General features: G+C 34.3%; 1 protein-coding gene across 1 annotated transcript; it reads right to left on the bottom strand.

Moving 5' to 3' along the window:
* Positions 1 to 228: 228 nt before the first annotated feature.
* LOC103500172 (protein MLP1 homolog) lies at positions 229 to 13,101 on the bottom strand. Its single transcript, XM_008463387.3, has 18 exons — positions 12,766 to 13,101; positions 11,859 to 12,080; positions 11,187 to 11,282; positions 10,162 to 10,214; positions 9,586 to 9,682; positions 8,520 to 8,593; positions 7,701 to 7,818; positions 6,827 to 6,937; positions 6,623 to 6,699; positions 5,802 to 5,868; positions 4,488 to 4,553; positions 3,951 to 4,058; positions 3,730 to 3,860; positions 3,492 to 3,558; positions 3,303 to 3,370; positions 3,136 to 3,226; positions 1,108 to 1,178; positions 229 to 838 (listed from the first exon to the last, which is right to left on the bottom strand). The coding sequence occupies exons 1-18, from the start codon at positions 12,913 to 12,915 to the stop codon at positions 463 to 465; spliced, it is 2,043 nt and encodes a 680-aa protein (XP_008461609.1). The 5' UTR covers positions 12,916 to 13,101; the 3' UTR covers positions 229 to 462.
* Between the last annotated feature and the right edge of the window lie 3,805 nt (positions 13,102 to 16,906).

The following is a 16,906-nucleotide window of genomic DNA, read 5'->3' as shown; positions in this document are numbered from 1 at the left end:
CATCATGTTGTCCTTTAAAAGATAAGACAAATTCCAACTACCATATCCAAGAAACCTTTCTGAGACATATCAGTATTAACAAAAATCTCCCAACCCCACAACAACTAATTTGTCAGGAAACATTGGGGTCTCCCACCAAAGGATGATGGTTTGCTTAAGAAACTAAGAACTTACCCCCTTACAATACAGTTTTATCTAAAAGGTTGGACTTAACTTGCACATTAAGTCTTCTTGATTTGACTGTTTCCCTTCTTTGGCTTTATATTACAACATAAATGTTCCAGAGTTTATACAAGTGAACAAATTAAAAAACCACGAAATATACAGAGCACAATTACAAAGGAAAGATTATAATGAAATCATGCAGTTTTAGGGGGTATGCCAAAAGCAAAAAGCTATGAGACTATGACCTTTTTTCATAATAAATTAGGTTGGTTTGTTCATGAATACATAATATCACAGTTAGCTCTTTGAGTCACCTGACCTCAGCTCCTTCTCGAGCTCGTCAAACTCCCATTCACCAATGTCTTCTGCTGAGTAGTCGTGACTTACTTTGCCGAATTCTGATTCCAGCTTCGCGAGCTCAGCTGCAGCATCTAGCGTCTGTTCTACCTTAACTGCGGGTAGTTTGGGATCCTTGCCAGTTTCGATTTTTGAGTTCTTGTTGTCTTCCGTTGGAGGTTGGGGAACACTACTGCTTTCCACCTCCTCTCTAGATTCCTTTTCAGGTTTCGGAGGTGGAGTTTCCATTTCAAGATTGGGTCTCTCGATAGATTCAAATTTTTCCCGGAGTTTTTCAATATCATTAAACAACTCTTGAACTCTAGAATCATCTTTCCTGAATTGAGGTTAAAAAGAGAGAGGTGTTACTTTTGGGTAAAATGATGAAATGTGACATAGAGGAGTGTTAGAACAGAATGCATGAGGTCAAAATGGGAAGAAAATAGTGTTTCTTCTATTTTATGAATCAAATACAAGGTCTTTGAAGAAAGATCAACTACAAATAAGGAAAAAATCTTCATAAAAGATGAATATACACAATAAACATCCAATATTGCAAGAGTTGAAAGGAAATCCAACAGCATGTCAGAAAAACTTGGATCATACCTGGAAACTTGAGCTTGCTGAGCCAAAAACTGCTCTTTCATGTTATCCACAACACTGAAGGTCGTAATAATCTGAAACAAGAAAACGAATTAAGGTTATAATTGTTCAAGATCCAAGATGAAGCCAATATTAACTTGGCAGGAAAAATGTACGTAGCAGATATACGTCCTATAACTGGGACAACTTTTTGCAATGCGTTGATTAAAAATTAAAAGTAAATATACGTATATTACAAAACAAGCCAAACACTGCACTGAAAGACAAGCCCCATGCATGAACCCGCTCAAAATTTACAAGTCATGTATAACCATCCCAATTATCCATATAAGATATAACAGAAAACGAGAAACAAATCAAAAGAAGTAGAAACTGAAAGAAAAGAAGTGAAGTGCAGAGCAGCATTCAAATCCTAACAATCTTAAACAAATCTTGAATATTCCTCCTATTTTCTCTCCAACAAATATCCCAGACATAAGAGGCAAAGATCTGAGACACCAAAACCTGCCTCTATTATGAAGGAATCAGAAGGTCAATCAAACAAATCATACAAGACAAATTATGAACAAACTGTCCAGAAAGTTAGAAGAAACCTGCCCAAATGAGAGGAGAAAAAATAAACGTAACCTAATGAACCTTACCACCCGATGATAGTAAGTATTAGGAAAGGAGACCGGAGGCATATGATAACAGATCTCTAATTCTCCTTGAATAAATTTTGGATTTACAAAAAATATATACCATCTTTCCACCTTTACTTTGCACAGTCCATTCCCAATAGAAAAATGGAGACAGAAAAAGGGAAAAAGAGAAGAGAAGAAACAAGAAAATATGGGATATGTTCAGAAATACGAATTTCCAAAGACACCCCAACAACTTTGCATGTGAAGCCAATATTTTTAACCTAAAGGTTCTCGATTTCTGACCTCCCTCGAACATATTTAGACACCTCATCCCATCTGCCAAAGAGAGAATTGCTTCCCTTATCCACCCACTCCCAAGGAATATCTCGCTAGCTTCTCCAAAACATTAGTCCATAAGCTCAAATTTTTAACAGAAAAGAGTAGCAGATAGGAACCCTACTTGACAGTAATTGATGAAGGTCTCTGTCGAAAGAAGAAAACATTCCAGCGGTAGTCTGTTAGACTACTTCCAACCTTTTTATGATAGGTTCCAAAAATGCCTAGACCTTAGCTTATGTTCCAATCGGAGACCACAGAACTAAGATATCACAAGGGAAGCAGGATGACCAAACAACCACGGAATCAACATGATAACCAATCTGCACAGTAAACACTCCACTCTATTGATGGTAAGGGATCTGAAATCAACTAGAAAGTTGCAAGAACCCCAATGGGATTCTCAAAATTCAAAATTGAGACATTTTAGAAGAAAGAAATTAGATGCAGACGTCAATATGCATTAGAGACTGGGTTACTAGATCGTAACTAATTTCTTTTTCCCTTTTCTTCTGTTGTTGATAGCATAGATTGCACCAACATAAATTAATAATGCAGAAAGGATCATCTATTACAACAAAGCACAAGCATCATCTTTTCCTTCTATTCGTAAAGAAACATTTCTCTGCTTAACTTCTATCATTGCCATTTATAAATGTTTCTTGCAATTTTCCTTGGGCATGGAGTTTTGACTCCCCCACTTTTTGTAACTATATCACGTCAATGAAATGTTTCTTAACCCAAAAAGTAATAAACAAATAAATAAACAAATTCATTGCCAATGTAAAACAATAACAATATGCTGCCATTCCATCTTTGAGCAGTCTGAAACTGTGAAAATGTAATATAAGCGGAGTACAGCTTACATCTAACACAAGATGTATTAACATCATCGTTACATGTATGTATGTATGCATGCAACCAACCAACAACAACAACACTGTGGATAGCTATTTCAAAATACATATATTTGGATGGGCATTGTGAACCATCTTTTACACGAAACCAATTCACCAACAGCATCAAACCTTGAAACTAAAATCAATTTGGTTAAGTAATAAAAAGTCTATACCTTTGCTTCATAGCCTAGATATTCCTTTTCAAGATTACTTGTAGGGCTAAGAACTTTTGACTCATCACTTTCCAGTGTGGATTCCTCCGACCTGTCCAGAGGGATCTGATAGATAAGAAGCCATGCTTCAGAACAAAATACAATCTTGATGAATGAGAAAAGATCACCTCTGCCGCAAATTCATTAAATTCTCCACAAATTTTTCAATACGGCTGATTGATGGCTCCAACTCTTTCTACATCAGATGATCCGTGCAAGGTTTCAAACATGCGACATCAGAGCTTACTCATAAATTAGAAATCATATTTCATGTTACATTTAGAATACACGTATATTTCAGAGAATTTTATAAATACCTTATAAGCAGATAGAAGATCAATAGCCAAGTTGACAAAGTAACCTTCATGTTTTTCCAAAGCATCACTTCAGAAAGAAAAGAAACAAGTATTTAAGTACAACAAACCTCAACTGAGAGAAGAAACATTGTGCAATGCTCATTTGCAGGTTCCCTCACTTCAAAAAATCCTTTGGAAAAATTCTAATACTGTTAAAAAGTATTGATGAAAAATAACAAGCATGGCCTAAAATACATACTTGACCTCCTTTTCCTTATTTTCTCTATATAGGCATTGGATATTCCACGTATCTTCCAGAAAATTAATCCAAATATTCAAAACATTTGATTCTGCCTTACACGAGGCAATGGATTTTAACAGCTCATCTTCCTGAGAGAATTCACGAGGAATATATAATGAATAAAGATGAGAACATACAGGAAATAACATAATACATCAAAAGTAACTAAAAAGATGCACCCTTGTCTTTAAATGTGCGACAATCTTGTTGTTGGCCTCCTCAAACTGATCTCTCTCTTCCACCATATTACGAAGGCGTGCATGTGCAGCAGCCAAGGAGATATTCACCTATGCCATTATACCATATATGTTTATCTATACAGAAATGTGGAAAGTAGATAAAATAAAGTTTAAAATTCTGTGGATAAATTTCAAAAATCCACTAACGAAACCTAGAAATGAAAATGTTGATTACGACTGACAAAGGAAAAACAATAGTGGAATTTCGCAATATAGGGTTCAAAGACATCATGATAACACACAAAAAATTGGGCTTTTCTAACATTACAAGTTTACAACTACTAAGATATTTACAAATTGATATAAAGATGCTCAGGCAACTAGGGTATCTCACTGTCTCAAGCACAGGCACGACTTCTATATCAATGACAATATTATATCATAAAAATTGTGAACAAATACGTAAATAAGCAGCACAACAATTCTTCATTATATCATTGTTAACCAAAAGATCATGGAAGGAAGACAAAGAAAAACCTTTTTCAATTGAGCTTCAATATCGTCTCTCTGTCTTTCAAGTTCTGCAATTTCTGAAGCTAGTTCCTGTAAATAATAGAAAACATAAACTCAAGATTTCTACATACCTAGTTGAAAATAATCTAACATGGTTGTAATTGAGTTTCATTTTGTCATCTGTATACTCTGCCATATAAATGAAACAAAGTTCAAAATAGATATGAAGTATGATTGAACATAAAGAACAAGATATTGTTGCAAAGTAGGTCCTTGATACAATACAAGATCAAAAACATGAGATCCTGACATAATGTTGAGGATAATTTATAAATTTTGTTCTTAAAACTGTTTAGCAAGCTAATTTTTAACAATTATTTTCTACACCTCGGACATAATCTGAGGAATCTGATTCCCCTTTTTGGAACCCCATGATGCATAAGAAGAGAAAAAAACACAGGCCACATGGAAGAAATTCTCTCTAAAGATGACAGAATGATCCTAATTCTCATAGTGTCAAGTGGGATGCCTATCTACCTCTTCTCCCTTTATGTTTTGTGCATAAAGGTCTCCAGACACTTATTAGGGACTTCCTCTCGGAAAGGGTTGATGAGAGTAAAAAGGCGATCTGTGAACCGCGAGGTGGTGGGGAAGCTGGTAAACTTTGGGGGTAGAATTAGGGAATCAAAGGATTAGTAACAAAGCCTTGTTAGCAAAATAGCTCTTGCAATTCCACCTTGAGTCTACTACCCTCGTGTTTGTCACCTTTTTCGTTGTTTTTTTAACCTTGACCAAACTCAAAACAGAGGTACTAAAAGTGTAACATTTCGAAACTTCCGGATAAAATGAAAACTAGACCCAAGACAAAAAGGTTTTTTTCTCTATTTTAAATTTGTTAAATTGGTTGGTGAATGAAGACATCTTTTATTTGTGTTCCACTTTTTCTTTTATTTTCATATTGTTTTTCCTTTGTGAAGGTGTACTTCCAAGTGCTCATCTGGGACTGTTTTCCCTTTTTTTTTTTTTTTGCAACAATGTACAAATTACCTTCCTTGTGGTGTCTAAGAGACGAGATATTCTGTTGTAATTATAGTCAATCTCAAATCCTACCCGAGAGATAGTGTTTCATTATTTCTTTTGGGAGGGGGGCTCCTCAGTCTTAACCCCTTTCGTTCCTAGGTTGTGTGGGGTTTTTTGTTTTTACGCTTCTGATTCTTATTCGACAAATAAATAAAATAAAACTACCTCTTACATGCAATATAATTTTCTAAAATAAAACTATTTTTATTGTAATAAACCAAAAGCTATTTTTAAACCATACTCCAAAGAACACCCAACCTTCTCTTTTTCACCAGATTCACTTGCTTTGGTAAAACGAACATTCAGGGCTTCCTCTTTTTGTGTTCTGCAAATTAAAACAGGGGGAAAAAGTCATAAATATATGCATGAAATGACAAAAGGAAAAGTATGCATCCCTCGTGGTGAGCCGCTAGACAAAAAATCAACCTGAATGAACTAGTTGGATTAGAAAGATGTACTTCCATTCCAACCAAAATAAATAGAAGAAGAAAAAGAAGAATTACAAAAAACAATTGGCATTGAGAACCTCCAGAGAGGGATTAAGCCTAACTCTATCTCCTAACTCCTGAATCCTACTTTTTTATTGAATATATCTCTGTTTCCTATCAAAAAAAAAAATATATCGTCATCAGTCCATACAATCTATAGTTTATAGTAAAGGTTCTAGGCAATGAAGAAACCCAAAACACTCTTCAGCCAGTAGCCACTGAGTATTTTTTTCCTTTTTCTTTTTTAATTTTTTAACATGAAACAGATATTGAAACTGAAAGAAAGAGAAAGACGTAGCCTAAAGGCAAGGGGTTACAACCCCTCCACAAGCTTAGATAAGAAAAACCTTTCAATTGTGAAGGAACACAGACAAGCTGGAATTACCAACAAATTTCCTATGACTTAACACAAGGAATTAAAGCCCAAAGGCTTTAAAAAAAACCAGTCGTCAACGAGAAGAATTCTAAATAATTTCTCATGTCAAAGTCCCAAACAGATAATACAGAGAATACCAACATATATCAGCAAAGAGAAAGCAGCTATATGTGTGAATTCTAATTCACTGCCATTTAGGATACGGGGATCTTTACCTATGATCTGTAATCCGCTTTTCAGCTTTCACAGAGGAGTTCGAAAGAGACTCCGACAAAACTTTTAGTTTATCAATCTGTATATAAGTAGAAAAGTTTACAGCAATATACCACTTATTGCAGCCCATAGGCTAAATTTATCACAAGCACAATGGGTAAAAATAAAAATTTGACGAACAGGTTCATGACATCCCAGATCAATACCTTCTGAGCATGGATTTCAGGAGAATCCCCATTGTTTAATAATTTCTTCTTCAGCAGAAGTCCTTCCACTCTAGAACACATTCGTATGTGTGAGAGTGCTGCTTTCAATGCCTGCCACAAAGTGACCAAAGACCTTTTTCCGCTCCGTCAAATTCATAAATGAACATTACTTGACATTTTATATCACAAGGCGATTACTCAGTAGTACACACTATCTGGTACAAAATATGAAGATATCATTTCTCAACGAAGCGTTCACTGAGTAAATTTTCAGTCTGATAATAGTTAGGTTGCAATGAGAAATAAAGTATAAGGTACAAGTACAACCTAAGGGCAATAAATGCATTAATATCCTAATAAAAATTTTAAGGTTTGTAGGATGATCATAAGCAATACAATAACAGATATGCACTGCTGTGAAATTCATCAAGAATGAATTCAAGCCATATTTATCACCCACACTAAGCACATGTTTATTTATGTTAGATAAAGTTTTCATAAAATCGCAGTGTTGTGTTACAATTTTTAAGAGTGCTTTTAATCAATCACAAGTTTTCAATAATAAAACAGTTTGAGAAATTCTAAAAAATAAATAAATACTTTAAGTGCACGTAGACAAAGCTTTGTTTGATCCAAAAGAGAGAGAGACAGAGAGAGAGAGAAGATCAAAGCATTCTCTGGTGCTTACAAAATGAAGGGTTCATTAACATTTTCTGTTTCCAAAATGCACCCCGAACTCATCCATAGTCTAATGCATCAACAGATGCATTTCTTTCTTTTATTTTTTTACTTTTATTTTATTTTGATCAATGAAATGTTCCATGGTTTCCATTAAAAAATAATGGCAAAAAATATCTTCCAATAATAGGCTCACCTCGATTGTTTCAATTGTGGTTTCTTCTGACATCGGGCCAGAATCTGCATTGGATGACATTGGGGAACCTGACATTCCTTCAAGTTTTGTCTTTAAATTGGATAATTCAGTATCTACCCTGTGACCAGAAAGCCAGACAAATAATAGAGAAAAGACCATATTATTAGCTTATCGGACCATTTAACGCAGCCTAGGCCTAGGGCATTCACTATCCTATTCATTACTTAGGAAATGCATACAAAAATTGAAAATTATTTCGAGAAACTGAAAAATCATTGAGCAGGTATCTAGCAGCAGTATAAAATTAAAAAAAAAAAGGTAAGAAATATAAAACAATAGCATATTATCTTTGAAGGTGAAAATCTATCCCCTAAGACTAAGGCTTGAAAAGGGAAACTATCTGGTGTCCAACTGTTCTTTGTTTTCTTCAATATGCTTGCTATCTATGGGTATGGCAGGATTAACGTAGAGGTCAGATGAAATAACTACAGGGCATTTTTTTTTTTCTTTGAATAAGAAGCATAACATGGCCAAAATTTGTTTATAAGAGAGGCCTGAGAAGATTTTAGATAGCAGTATCAAGGTAAGGAGATCACAAAGGGACTCCTTCATAGACATTAATCAAACAAAAAGAAACTTTTTTCTTAAATGAAACGAGAAGGTTAAAATAAATTCTTAATCCCTAAAGCTGCTAAATCCACTAAATAAGCATAATTGCTATAGAAAAGAGGTGATAAATAATATAACATCACACTCACACAAAAGCTGTAGAAGTAGATATCAAGAGGTAAAGAACAAAATAACTCAATTCTTACCCACCTCCCAAGATCAGCGCTGATCTTCAACCCTGAAATTGCACTTTGTGCAAATTGGAGCAATTCCTCCCGCTTCACCTGTATACAAGACCTCCCATAAAACTTTGCACAAATAAAAGAAATGGAATAGGTTAATGTGATAGGCCTAGCAGCCCTGCTTACTAACGCATAAATCCACAACAGAAATCATATGAAGATCATCAGAGTTGAATTTGTAGCACACTGATGATTAATATTAATATGAAAATAAATTTAAAATTAAAGAAGAAAAAACACTTTTTTTTTCTTTTTCCTTTTTTCGAACATTGATCGAGGAAAAAACAGAATCACCCCCCCCCCCCCTCCCCCGGCAAGAAAAAGAAAAAAAAGGAAACCAAATGACATACTACGAAAGGGGGATCCAATCCAACAACAAAATAAGATCTAATGAGTAGTTACAAAGACTTGATCACCAAAGACCAAAGAGTAACATAGAATCAAACAGGAGGGAGCAAACATTGCTACAAGACCCCTCCAAGTCAGAAAACATTCTATCGTTTCTCTCACACCAAAACCCACAAAGTGACACAAACCCCAGCCAAAGATCCCACAAAAGGAAAATATTTTCTATTCTCTCCTAACTTGTCATCATTTCTCTCACACCAAAATACCACAAAATGGAACGAAACTCAGCCAAAGACCCCACAAAAGGAAGACGTCCTATTCTCTCCTAACTTGTCGTGGAACTCTTTTATTTCATTAGGTTATAATTGTTGCCATTGGCTATTCTTAACATCTCTTACCCTTCAGAATATAACATTTCTTAACATCAAAATATGAATAGAGAACGAAGAAGCTCTAAAGCAATTAGCTGCTACGCCTGAGATATTTGGTTCCAAAAGGGATTGTTGACAGCATAAGGAACTCATAGTAAGTTACAACTTGTGCTTCTTTACACTTGGATGATTACATCCTCCGCAAAATAAGAAGAAATCGTTTTTATAAATAAAAAAATCGTAGAGTGATGAGTTCCTAGTGGATTTCAAAACTTTAAGGCAGACAATATATGCTTAAATTCTTAAAACTTTTACCAATACTTCATCCTCATAGCTGGAAAAAGATTTCGCCAGATCTTGTATGCTGCTAACTATTGCATTATGAACTTCCTTCCCCCCAACTAGACATAATCTGCAGGAAATATTGTTAGAAATGTCTCAATAAAAAGCTGATCTCAAAGAAATACTAGTGTATTATATCCCCATCAGAAACCAAACAAGTGATATTTAAAAAGAACAAGAACAAAAACAAGATCAGATAAGGTTTGGAACAGAGGCACAAGGCTAGAGCAGATAACTTATTGACTGGAAGCCAATAGTCAAATTCAGGGTAAACAGATTGATGTCAAGCAAAGTAAGGATAAAGATGGTCAGGGCCCCTCATCGTAATATGACTTAAATATAGAACTTCAAATATCTCCATCTCATAAGAAATATTAAAATAAAATAAAATAATCCCCATAACTTCATGAAGATGACACAAATCTTTTGTAATGAAACGAATATGAACATAATTAAAAATTGAAGCTATGCATCTCTTGGGTTCCTAATAATTAGTACTTCAAGACAGCCATAACCATCTAAACTATTAGCTTTAAGTGAGGGACAGACCCAAACATGTCCAGGAGAAGGGACACTTCTTCCTCATTTGGCGCTTCAAGAATCTGTGGCACAGAAAATAGTTAATTTGCCGGTGCCTTCATGACCAATTAAAAAAACAGAAGTTGGTGAATGATAAAATAGAAACTTAACAATTCAAAATATGATGTCTCACTTATATTTCCTCCATATTCAATGAATCTAACTGATTCATAAGTCAATTCAAAGAAAGTGGAGATAAGACTTGTTTCCATCATCACTTCATAGTACTACCTTTTATATACTCATCTCATACAAAAAACATGAGCTACCTCTCCACTTTGAATAAAATCTAATTAACATGCATAGTTCAATAGCTGAAAAGGAAGAAATTCACAAACTTGAAGCTTTTGAATAAATTTCCATATTTCCCTTAACAAAAATTACATCAATCAGCACTGAGATAGCACAGTTTTACATTAATTCTCCGTTTTCTGAATATTAAAAAAAATGGCTATACATTAATTTCAAAATCAATTTTGAAATAAAAGAAATACTCTTAGATGCCCTATTCAGTATTGACCTATGTTGTCTATAAGAAAAATCGGGCATATAATTTTTCAGCCAGACAAATTTGAAAAACTATGTTTTAACTACCCCCCATGCAATGATATTCCTTATCTCAAATTTCATATTCATAATCATAAGAAATTACTGACTGGTCTTTTAAATGGTTTCTCAAGCGATTATTCATATTATTTAATGATTTGTGTATCTCTTCATCAACAAATTTGATAATCAAAAGCACACATCTTTTTGTATGAGTGTTCAATCCTAGACAAAAGCTAAAATTAATCATTCAATTTTGGTCCAATAAACTCTTGATCCCTCGTCAAAATCTACACAGAAACCTCCAACCAATGAACAAATACATCGTATTGTCCTTTTTGGTGCATTCAAAATATCAGAGCAATAAGGTCACCCAAAACAAGCACAACTGCAGCTTTCCCAGGAACAAGCCACAGATTTAGAGAGAGGACGCAATGAAATTAACATACCATAGATAATGTAATTCCCTCCAGAGCTTGACTTTGAAGAAAAACATCACAAAAGTTCATTGGTTCCCCTCCAACATCAGGATCGTAATACAAAACCTATTCATAATAGTAAAGGTCAGAACTAACAGAGAAGTATAATTTTGCAGACTCACTACTATTGATAAGTATTTTCACATTTTGGAAAGATGATTAGGTGATCCAGAAATAAATTTTAATACTTAGATGTGGCTTGTTGAAATTACAAGTTAATTGACTGAAAACATCACCAAAATGAGCATGGGCCAACTAGCATAAAGCATGTACCCTTGACCAAGAGGTCAAAGATTCAAGTCCCTCGCTCTGTGTATATTGTTGAACAAAAAAAATACCTCTCATAAATAAAGGTCAAAGAGTTTAGAGTTAAATAAAGGTCAAAATTTTAATTTACATCTCTAGTTGCCGCACCCAGAAACCTTGGGGATCTCCATAACATTGAAAAGTCAATGTGCAAAGCGCAACTTTCATGTCAATTTTTAAAATTCACGAGGTTAGAATGTGGAATTCATGAAAACACACCAAGGTTTTTGAAAAATGCATCAACTATGAACGATATGTGCCCATTAGGTACAGGTAACTGACAGAAGTATTTATAATAATACTTGAACGAAGAGGTGTCCAAACAATGTTACTCACAATAGCAGGTTTTCTTGGGCTCTCCTTCGCATCTTCAAAAGCAAGATGTTGCTCCAGGGTCTTTGCTTTCTCCTCCGAGGGAGCGTTAGATAATTTTTTAACCTCTTTAAGCACAACCAACCATCTTTTCAACAGTTGAGCTCTTTCAGGGCCCCTACAAGACACAGCAGCTTCTTCCAATCTTTGTATAGTCTGCTTGATACTTCTAAAATTCCGTGCCCCCTATACCAATAAGAGCCGGAAAAAAAACTGAATCACAGAAGTTCGTAAGCAGCTAAGCAGAAGCAGCAGATCCAGACACTCGAAATGTACTAAATGGTTGAAAAATAAAATCAATATTAGATTGGATGATGGATACACTGAATCTTATTAAAGTTCTATGAAGACAATTCTAGGTGACAGTTCCCAGAAACTCAAATAGATTTGCACTTTTTTTCCATGGAAAGCCATCGAACGATATTCAGGACTTCATTTTCCATTTCTCCGTTTCAATGTTCAAATACCATAATTGATCGCCCTAAGGTACTATCTCAAAATTCACCCCATTCTCCTGTTTTCACAAAGTATTTTCCAAAATTCAAGTCGATTTCTAAAAGCCTCCATGTGACACTCAAAAACTTTACGTAAAGAGCTAAACGTAGAGAGATATCGACGAAGAAAAATGAACCAAATTAAACGAAATAATAAACAAACCATCAAAAATTTCCTAATCCCACCACAAGCTAAAAAATGACGCCAAACGAAGAAAAAGAACGTGAAAAGATATAAACTTGAAGAAAAATGCACAAATTAAACGAGATTACAAGGCATTCAACATTTCCAAATTCCACCACAGCTTAAAATGACACAAACCCAACAAAATCAATAAGAAAAAACAAAAGAAATGAAAATGAAACAGAGGAAGTACAATGCGATCTTGGAGAATTTTGGCACCCTCGGCAACGGCCTGACCGGCGTGGTGAACGACGGTGTCGGCATAATTTTTTACGACCCGAGTGAGGTTATTGTTGTTCCCAACCTCCACTGCTTTGCTCACAGCCAATTTTAGCCACGACATTCCAAAATCCTTCTTCGTCTGTAACGAGATTTTGGTTAGCAATAAGCAATTGAATGATGAAGAAGGAGAAATTGGCTATTGAGGAAGATGATTTTCCCGCATGGAAGACAGCTTTTAGGGGTTTATGTGTTCTGCAGAAAATGGCGCAAAGTGTTCCACCGGAATGAGGAAGGATCAAAGTCAATTGGGGAAAGTCAGCGATGCAGAGGAACTGAAACGCCGTCGTTCCGAATTTTCAACGGATGGACCGAACCTGGGCCGATATTGTACTCGCGCGGCCCATTTTCATATAGTACTATCCTGGCCAGGCCCTATTATAACCGTCACTTGCCACGTTTTTTATTACGAAAATAATTTTGTTAACCGAAAATAAAGGTTGATTTTCATAAATATAACACATAATCGAAATATTTACCATCCCTTTAATAAAATGAAAATTTTCATAAAATCAAAAATTCTTAGAAAAATAATAGTCAAATCTAAACATAAAAACGATCATAAATCTTAAAAAAAATAATAGTCAAAATCTAAACTATTAATTGCCAAATATATCACACAGGTTGGCGCCAATTAATCAGGATGCATTTTTTGTATTTTCTTTTTAAAATTGTAAATATTTTGCAAAAACCCAAAAATAAAGGTGAAGAAAATTTTTATATTTATAAATTTTGTTGTTGCCTAAAATTTATATTCTTTATAATGATAGACCAAAAAAAAAGATAATTTATGATTACCTAAGACAATACAACACTTGTTTGGTTAACTTCGAGATAATAATATCTACGTATGTCGATTTTCCATCTAAGAATGGTTTTTCATTCCAAAATATATTTAGATATTGATAAAGAATATTTTAAAAAATATAAATAAAGCAAGATTCGTGGGTAATTTATATGATATAGCCTATTATTTATATAAATTTAACACATATATACTTTTTTATATATAAAAATACTTACATTTGTACTTTTGAAAAAATAATCATGATTACTCACTTTTTAGGCCCTATTTACCTCATAAATTTCAAATATTTTATTTTACATCATAGACATGAAATAAATCATATTCAAATAAATGTCATTTAAAATATAATTAAAGTTTTAACATGGTTTCATATTTTTATTCGTTTACTTAATTCAATAAATGCGTATAAGTAAAATGTCAATAGGCAATAACACTAAGGGCCCGTTTGGGGTTAGGGTTGGGACTGTGGGCTTAGGTTAGCCCAACCCTAACCCCCGTTTGGGCCGAAGGTTAAGGAAACCCTAGTTTTAGGGTTTCCTTAACTCGATTTCGTCTGCCGCAAACATTTGCCGATTCGTGTCTTCCCCATTTTCGTTAATACGATTTCGTCGTTCCCCTCAATCCGGCGATAGATCTCTTCCATTTCCGTGTTGAACCCGTGTTAAATCTTCCCCTCCATTCGTCTTCATCCAAAATTCATTTGTTTTTCTATTTGTTCTGTGTTTTCCCTCAAGGAATTGAGTTCTCCTTCTTTCGTTTCGTCTTCTCCCTCAAGAAATCGAGTTTTTCTGTTCGTTCTGTGTTCTCCCCTCTGTTTCGTTTCGTTTCGTCTTCATCCAAAATCCATTTCGTTCATTTTGTTTCGTCTTCTCCCTCAAGGAATCGAGTTCTCCTTATTATTTCGTTATGTGTTCTCCGTAATGAAATCGACTTCTCCTTCTATCGTTTTATGTTCTCCCTTGTATGCAAAATCGATGGATCCTAACCCGCATTTTGTGTATATTTTCTTCCTTCATTCATACATTGTGTTTTCGTGATGAAATCCGATTTTGTGATGCCGAATCTCTATCTGCATCTCTCCTATCCTTCACTCCCGAAAGGTTTTATGTGTTTGTTGAAGCCGACCGTTTAACGTCATTGGCTCCAAACATGATTTCCTTTTGGAATCTAGGGTTTTGCCTCCAAAGTCATTTTATTGAAGGTGACCCTAATTTACTCCTTGTTGCTCGCGGTTCCATTGTTGCAGTTGGGTGTTTCGCTTGCGATTTGGTGATTCCCTTCACTGATAAGACAGAAACTTCACACCGTTGTTGTCTGCCATTGGATGTTGATGGAGCTTGGTAGGTAGGTATTGAAGTCTTATGAATCCAATTTTTTTTAGCCGATGATGAGTTCCCATTTTCAATTCAAACTGATTTCTTTTGGAATTTATGTATTTGTTTGCATTCTGTTCTATGTTGATTGAAACAATTTAGCATGAGTGTTTTCCATATATGTATGTAAACTGGTGTGACCTTCATTCTGTCTTATTGCTTTAGCTTTACATTGCTGTACCTTCTTTTGGCCTTCGATTCTATCTTTTGTGTTTACATTGTATATTGTTTTGATAACATTTCCTTACCTTTTACATTGGTTTACATTGCTGTATTGTTTTCATACCATTGGTGTTGAATTTTGTTTGAAGTTCTTTATACATTTTTCTTCCATAGTATTGTTTATTCCGTCCTTTCGGTTCAAAATTATGTGGCTGCATACTGTTGTCTCGTCAATCTGTTTACATTGTATGGTTTCTGTATAGCTTCCAGTGTTGTGTCTTCCATCTGTTTATATTGTATGGTTTTGGTATAGCTTTCAGTACATAAGCTTTGACTCTTTGGACTTTTCTATGCTTTATGTCAGTTCTAGCAGAGATTTCCTGTCTTTTATTGATGGATAGCTTGCAGTCCATTACTTTCCTGTTTATTTTTTGGTTTGCCTCCATTAAAGCCCTCCCAACTTGCCTCATCTTTCCCCTATATATAATCACGTTTCCTCTTTTCATTCACTGCATTGTTGTCTCTCTTTGTATCTTCTCTCTGGTTGTAACTTCTCTTTTGTAAGTTATCTTTTTCTTTTTTTTCCGATTCTGTTCATTTACTCTACCTTATTTTTTCTGCTAATTCTTCATTTGTTTGCTGATTCTTCATTTAAGTTACCATATATGTTTCAATTTTGGTTTTCCTATATGTTTTTGTTCTCCTTTTGTTATATGTTTTCGTCCTCCTTTTGCTATATGTTTTTGTCCTCCTTTTCTTATATGTTTTTGTCCTCCTTTTGTGTTATGTTTTTGTCCTCCTTTTGCTATATGTTTGTCTCCTCTTTTTGCTATAAGTTTGTGTCCTCCTTTTGCTATACGTTTGTGTCCTCCTTTTGCTATACGTTTGTGTCCTCCTTTTTCTATACGTTTGTGTCCTCCTTTTGCTATACGTTTCTGTCATCCTTTTGCTATATGTTTGTGTCTTCCTTTTGGTATATGTTTCTGTCCTCCTTTTGCTATATGTTTCTGTTCTGTTTTTGCTATATGTTTGTGTCCTCCTTTTGCTATATGTTTCTGTCCTTCTTTTGCTATATGTTTCTCTCCTTCTTTGGATGTTATCATTTCATGTTTATTTCTTTATTTTTTATGTGTTCACTATGATGGAATTCCATTCATTATTTTGAATGGTTTCAAAACTCTGAGGCTACGAATTAAAAAAAAAAAAACTTCTTTTTGATATCATTTGGATGTTCATTATTAATCGATTTCCCCATTCAATGTTGATTTCGGGTAAGATTTGTCGTCATATAAGGTATGCATATGTAATATTATTTTATTTTTTGACATTCTATATCGTGTGTTATGTACAAATATTAACCATGTTTTTTGTCTTATGTAGGACGTCGCAATTCACGAGTATACTATTCGAAGAGGTACTATTGTAATGGTCGTTTGTAGGCTTTGTATACTGTAATTTTTTTGGGGTTTTGTATAATTTTATTATGAACATTTTGTTTCGATTTATAATGTGTATATAGAACATTTTCTTAAATTTTGTTAAATATTGTTTGCTTTAAATCAGTTTCTAGTTATTAACTTCCTCTTTTTTAAATATCTTCCTTTTTTTTTATCTAGTAAGCACAATTTCTATTTACAAAATATCCAATTAATTAACAACAATTTCTATTTAAGAAAATTTCAATTAATTATCCAATTAAATATTAACAACAA

Source organism: Cucumis melo, chromosome 10 (assembly GCF_025177605.1).
Source record: "Cucumis melo cultivar AY chromosome 10, USDA_Cmelo_AY_1.0, whole genome shotgun sequence".
NCBI classification, from domain to species: Eukaryota; Viridiplantae; Streptophyta; class Magnoliopsida; order Cucurbitales; family Cucurbitaceae; genus Cucumis; species Cucumis melo.
The sequence above is the reverse complement of the archived record's forward strand: the minus strand, read 5'-3'. Positions and strand labels throughout refer to the sequence as shown.

Coding starts and splice junctions, on each gene's coding strand:
- LOC103500172 (XM_008463387.3), bottom strand. CDS start 12,915: ATGTCGTGGCTAAAATTGGCTGTGAGCAAAGCAGTGGAGGTTGGGAAC. Junction 7,819..8,519: donor ATCAGCGCTGATCTTGGGAG/GTGGGTAAGAAT, acceptor TTCTGGTCACAG/GGTAGATACTGAATTATCCA. Junction 5,869..6,622: donor AAGCGGATTACAGATCATAG/GTAAAGATCCCC, acceptor TTTAATTTGCAG/AACACAAAAAGAGGAAGCCC.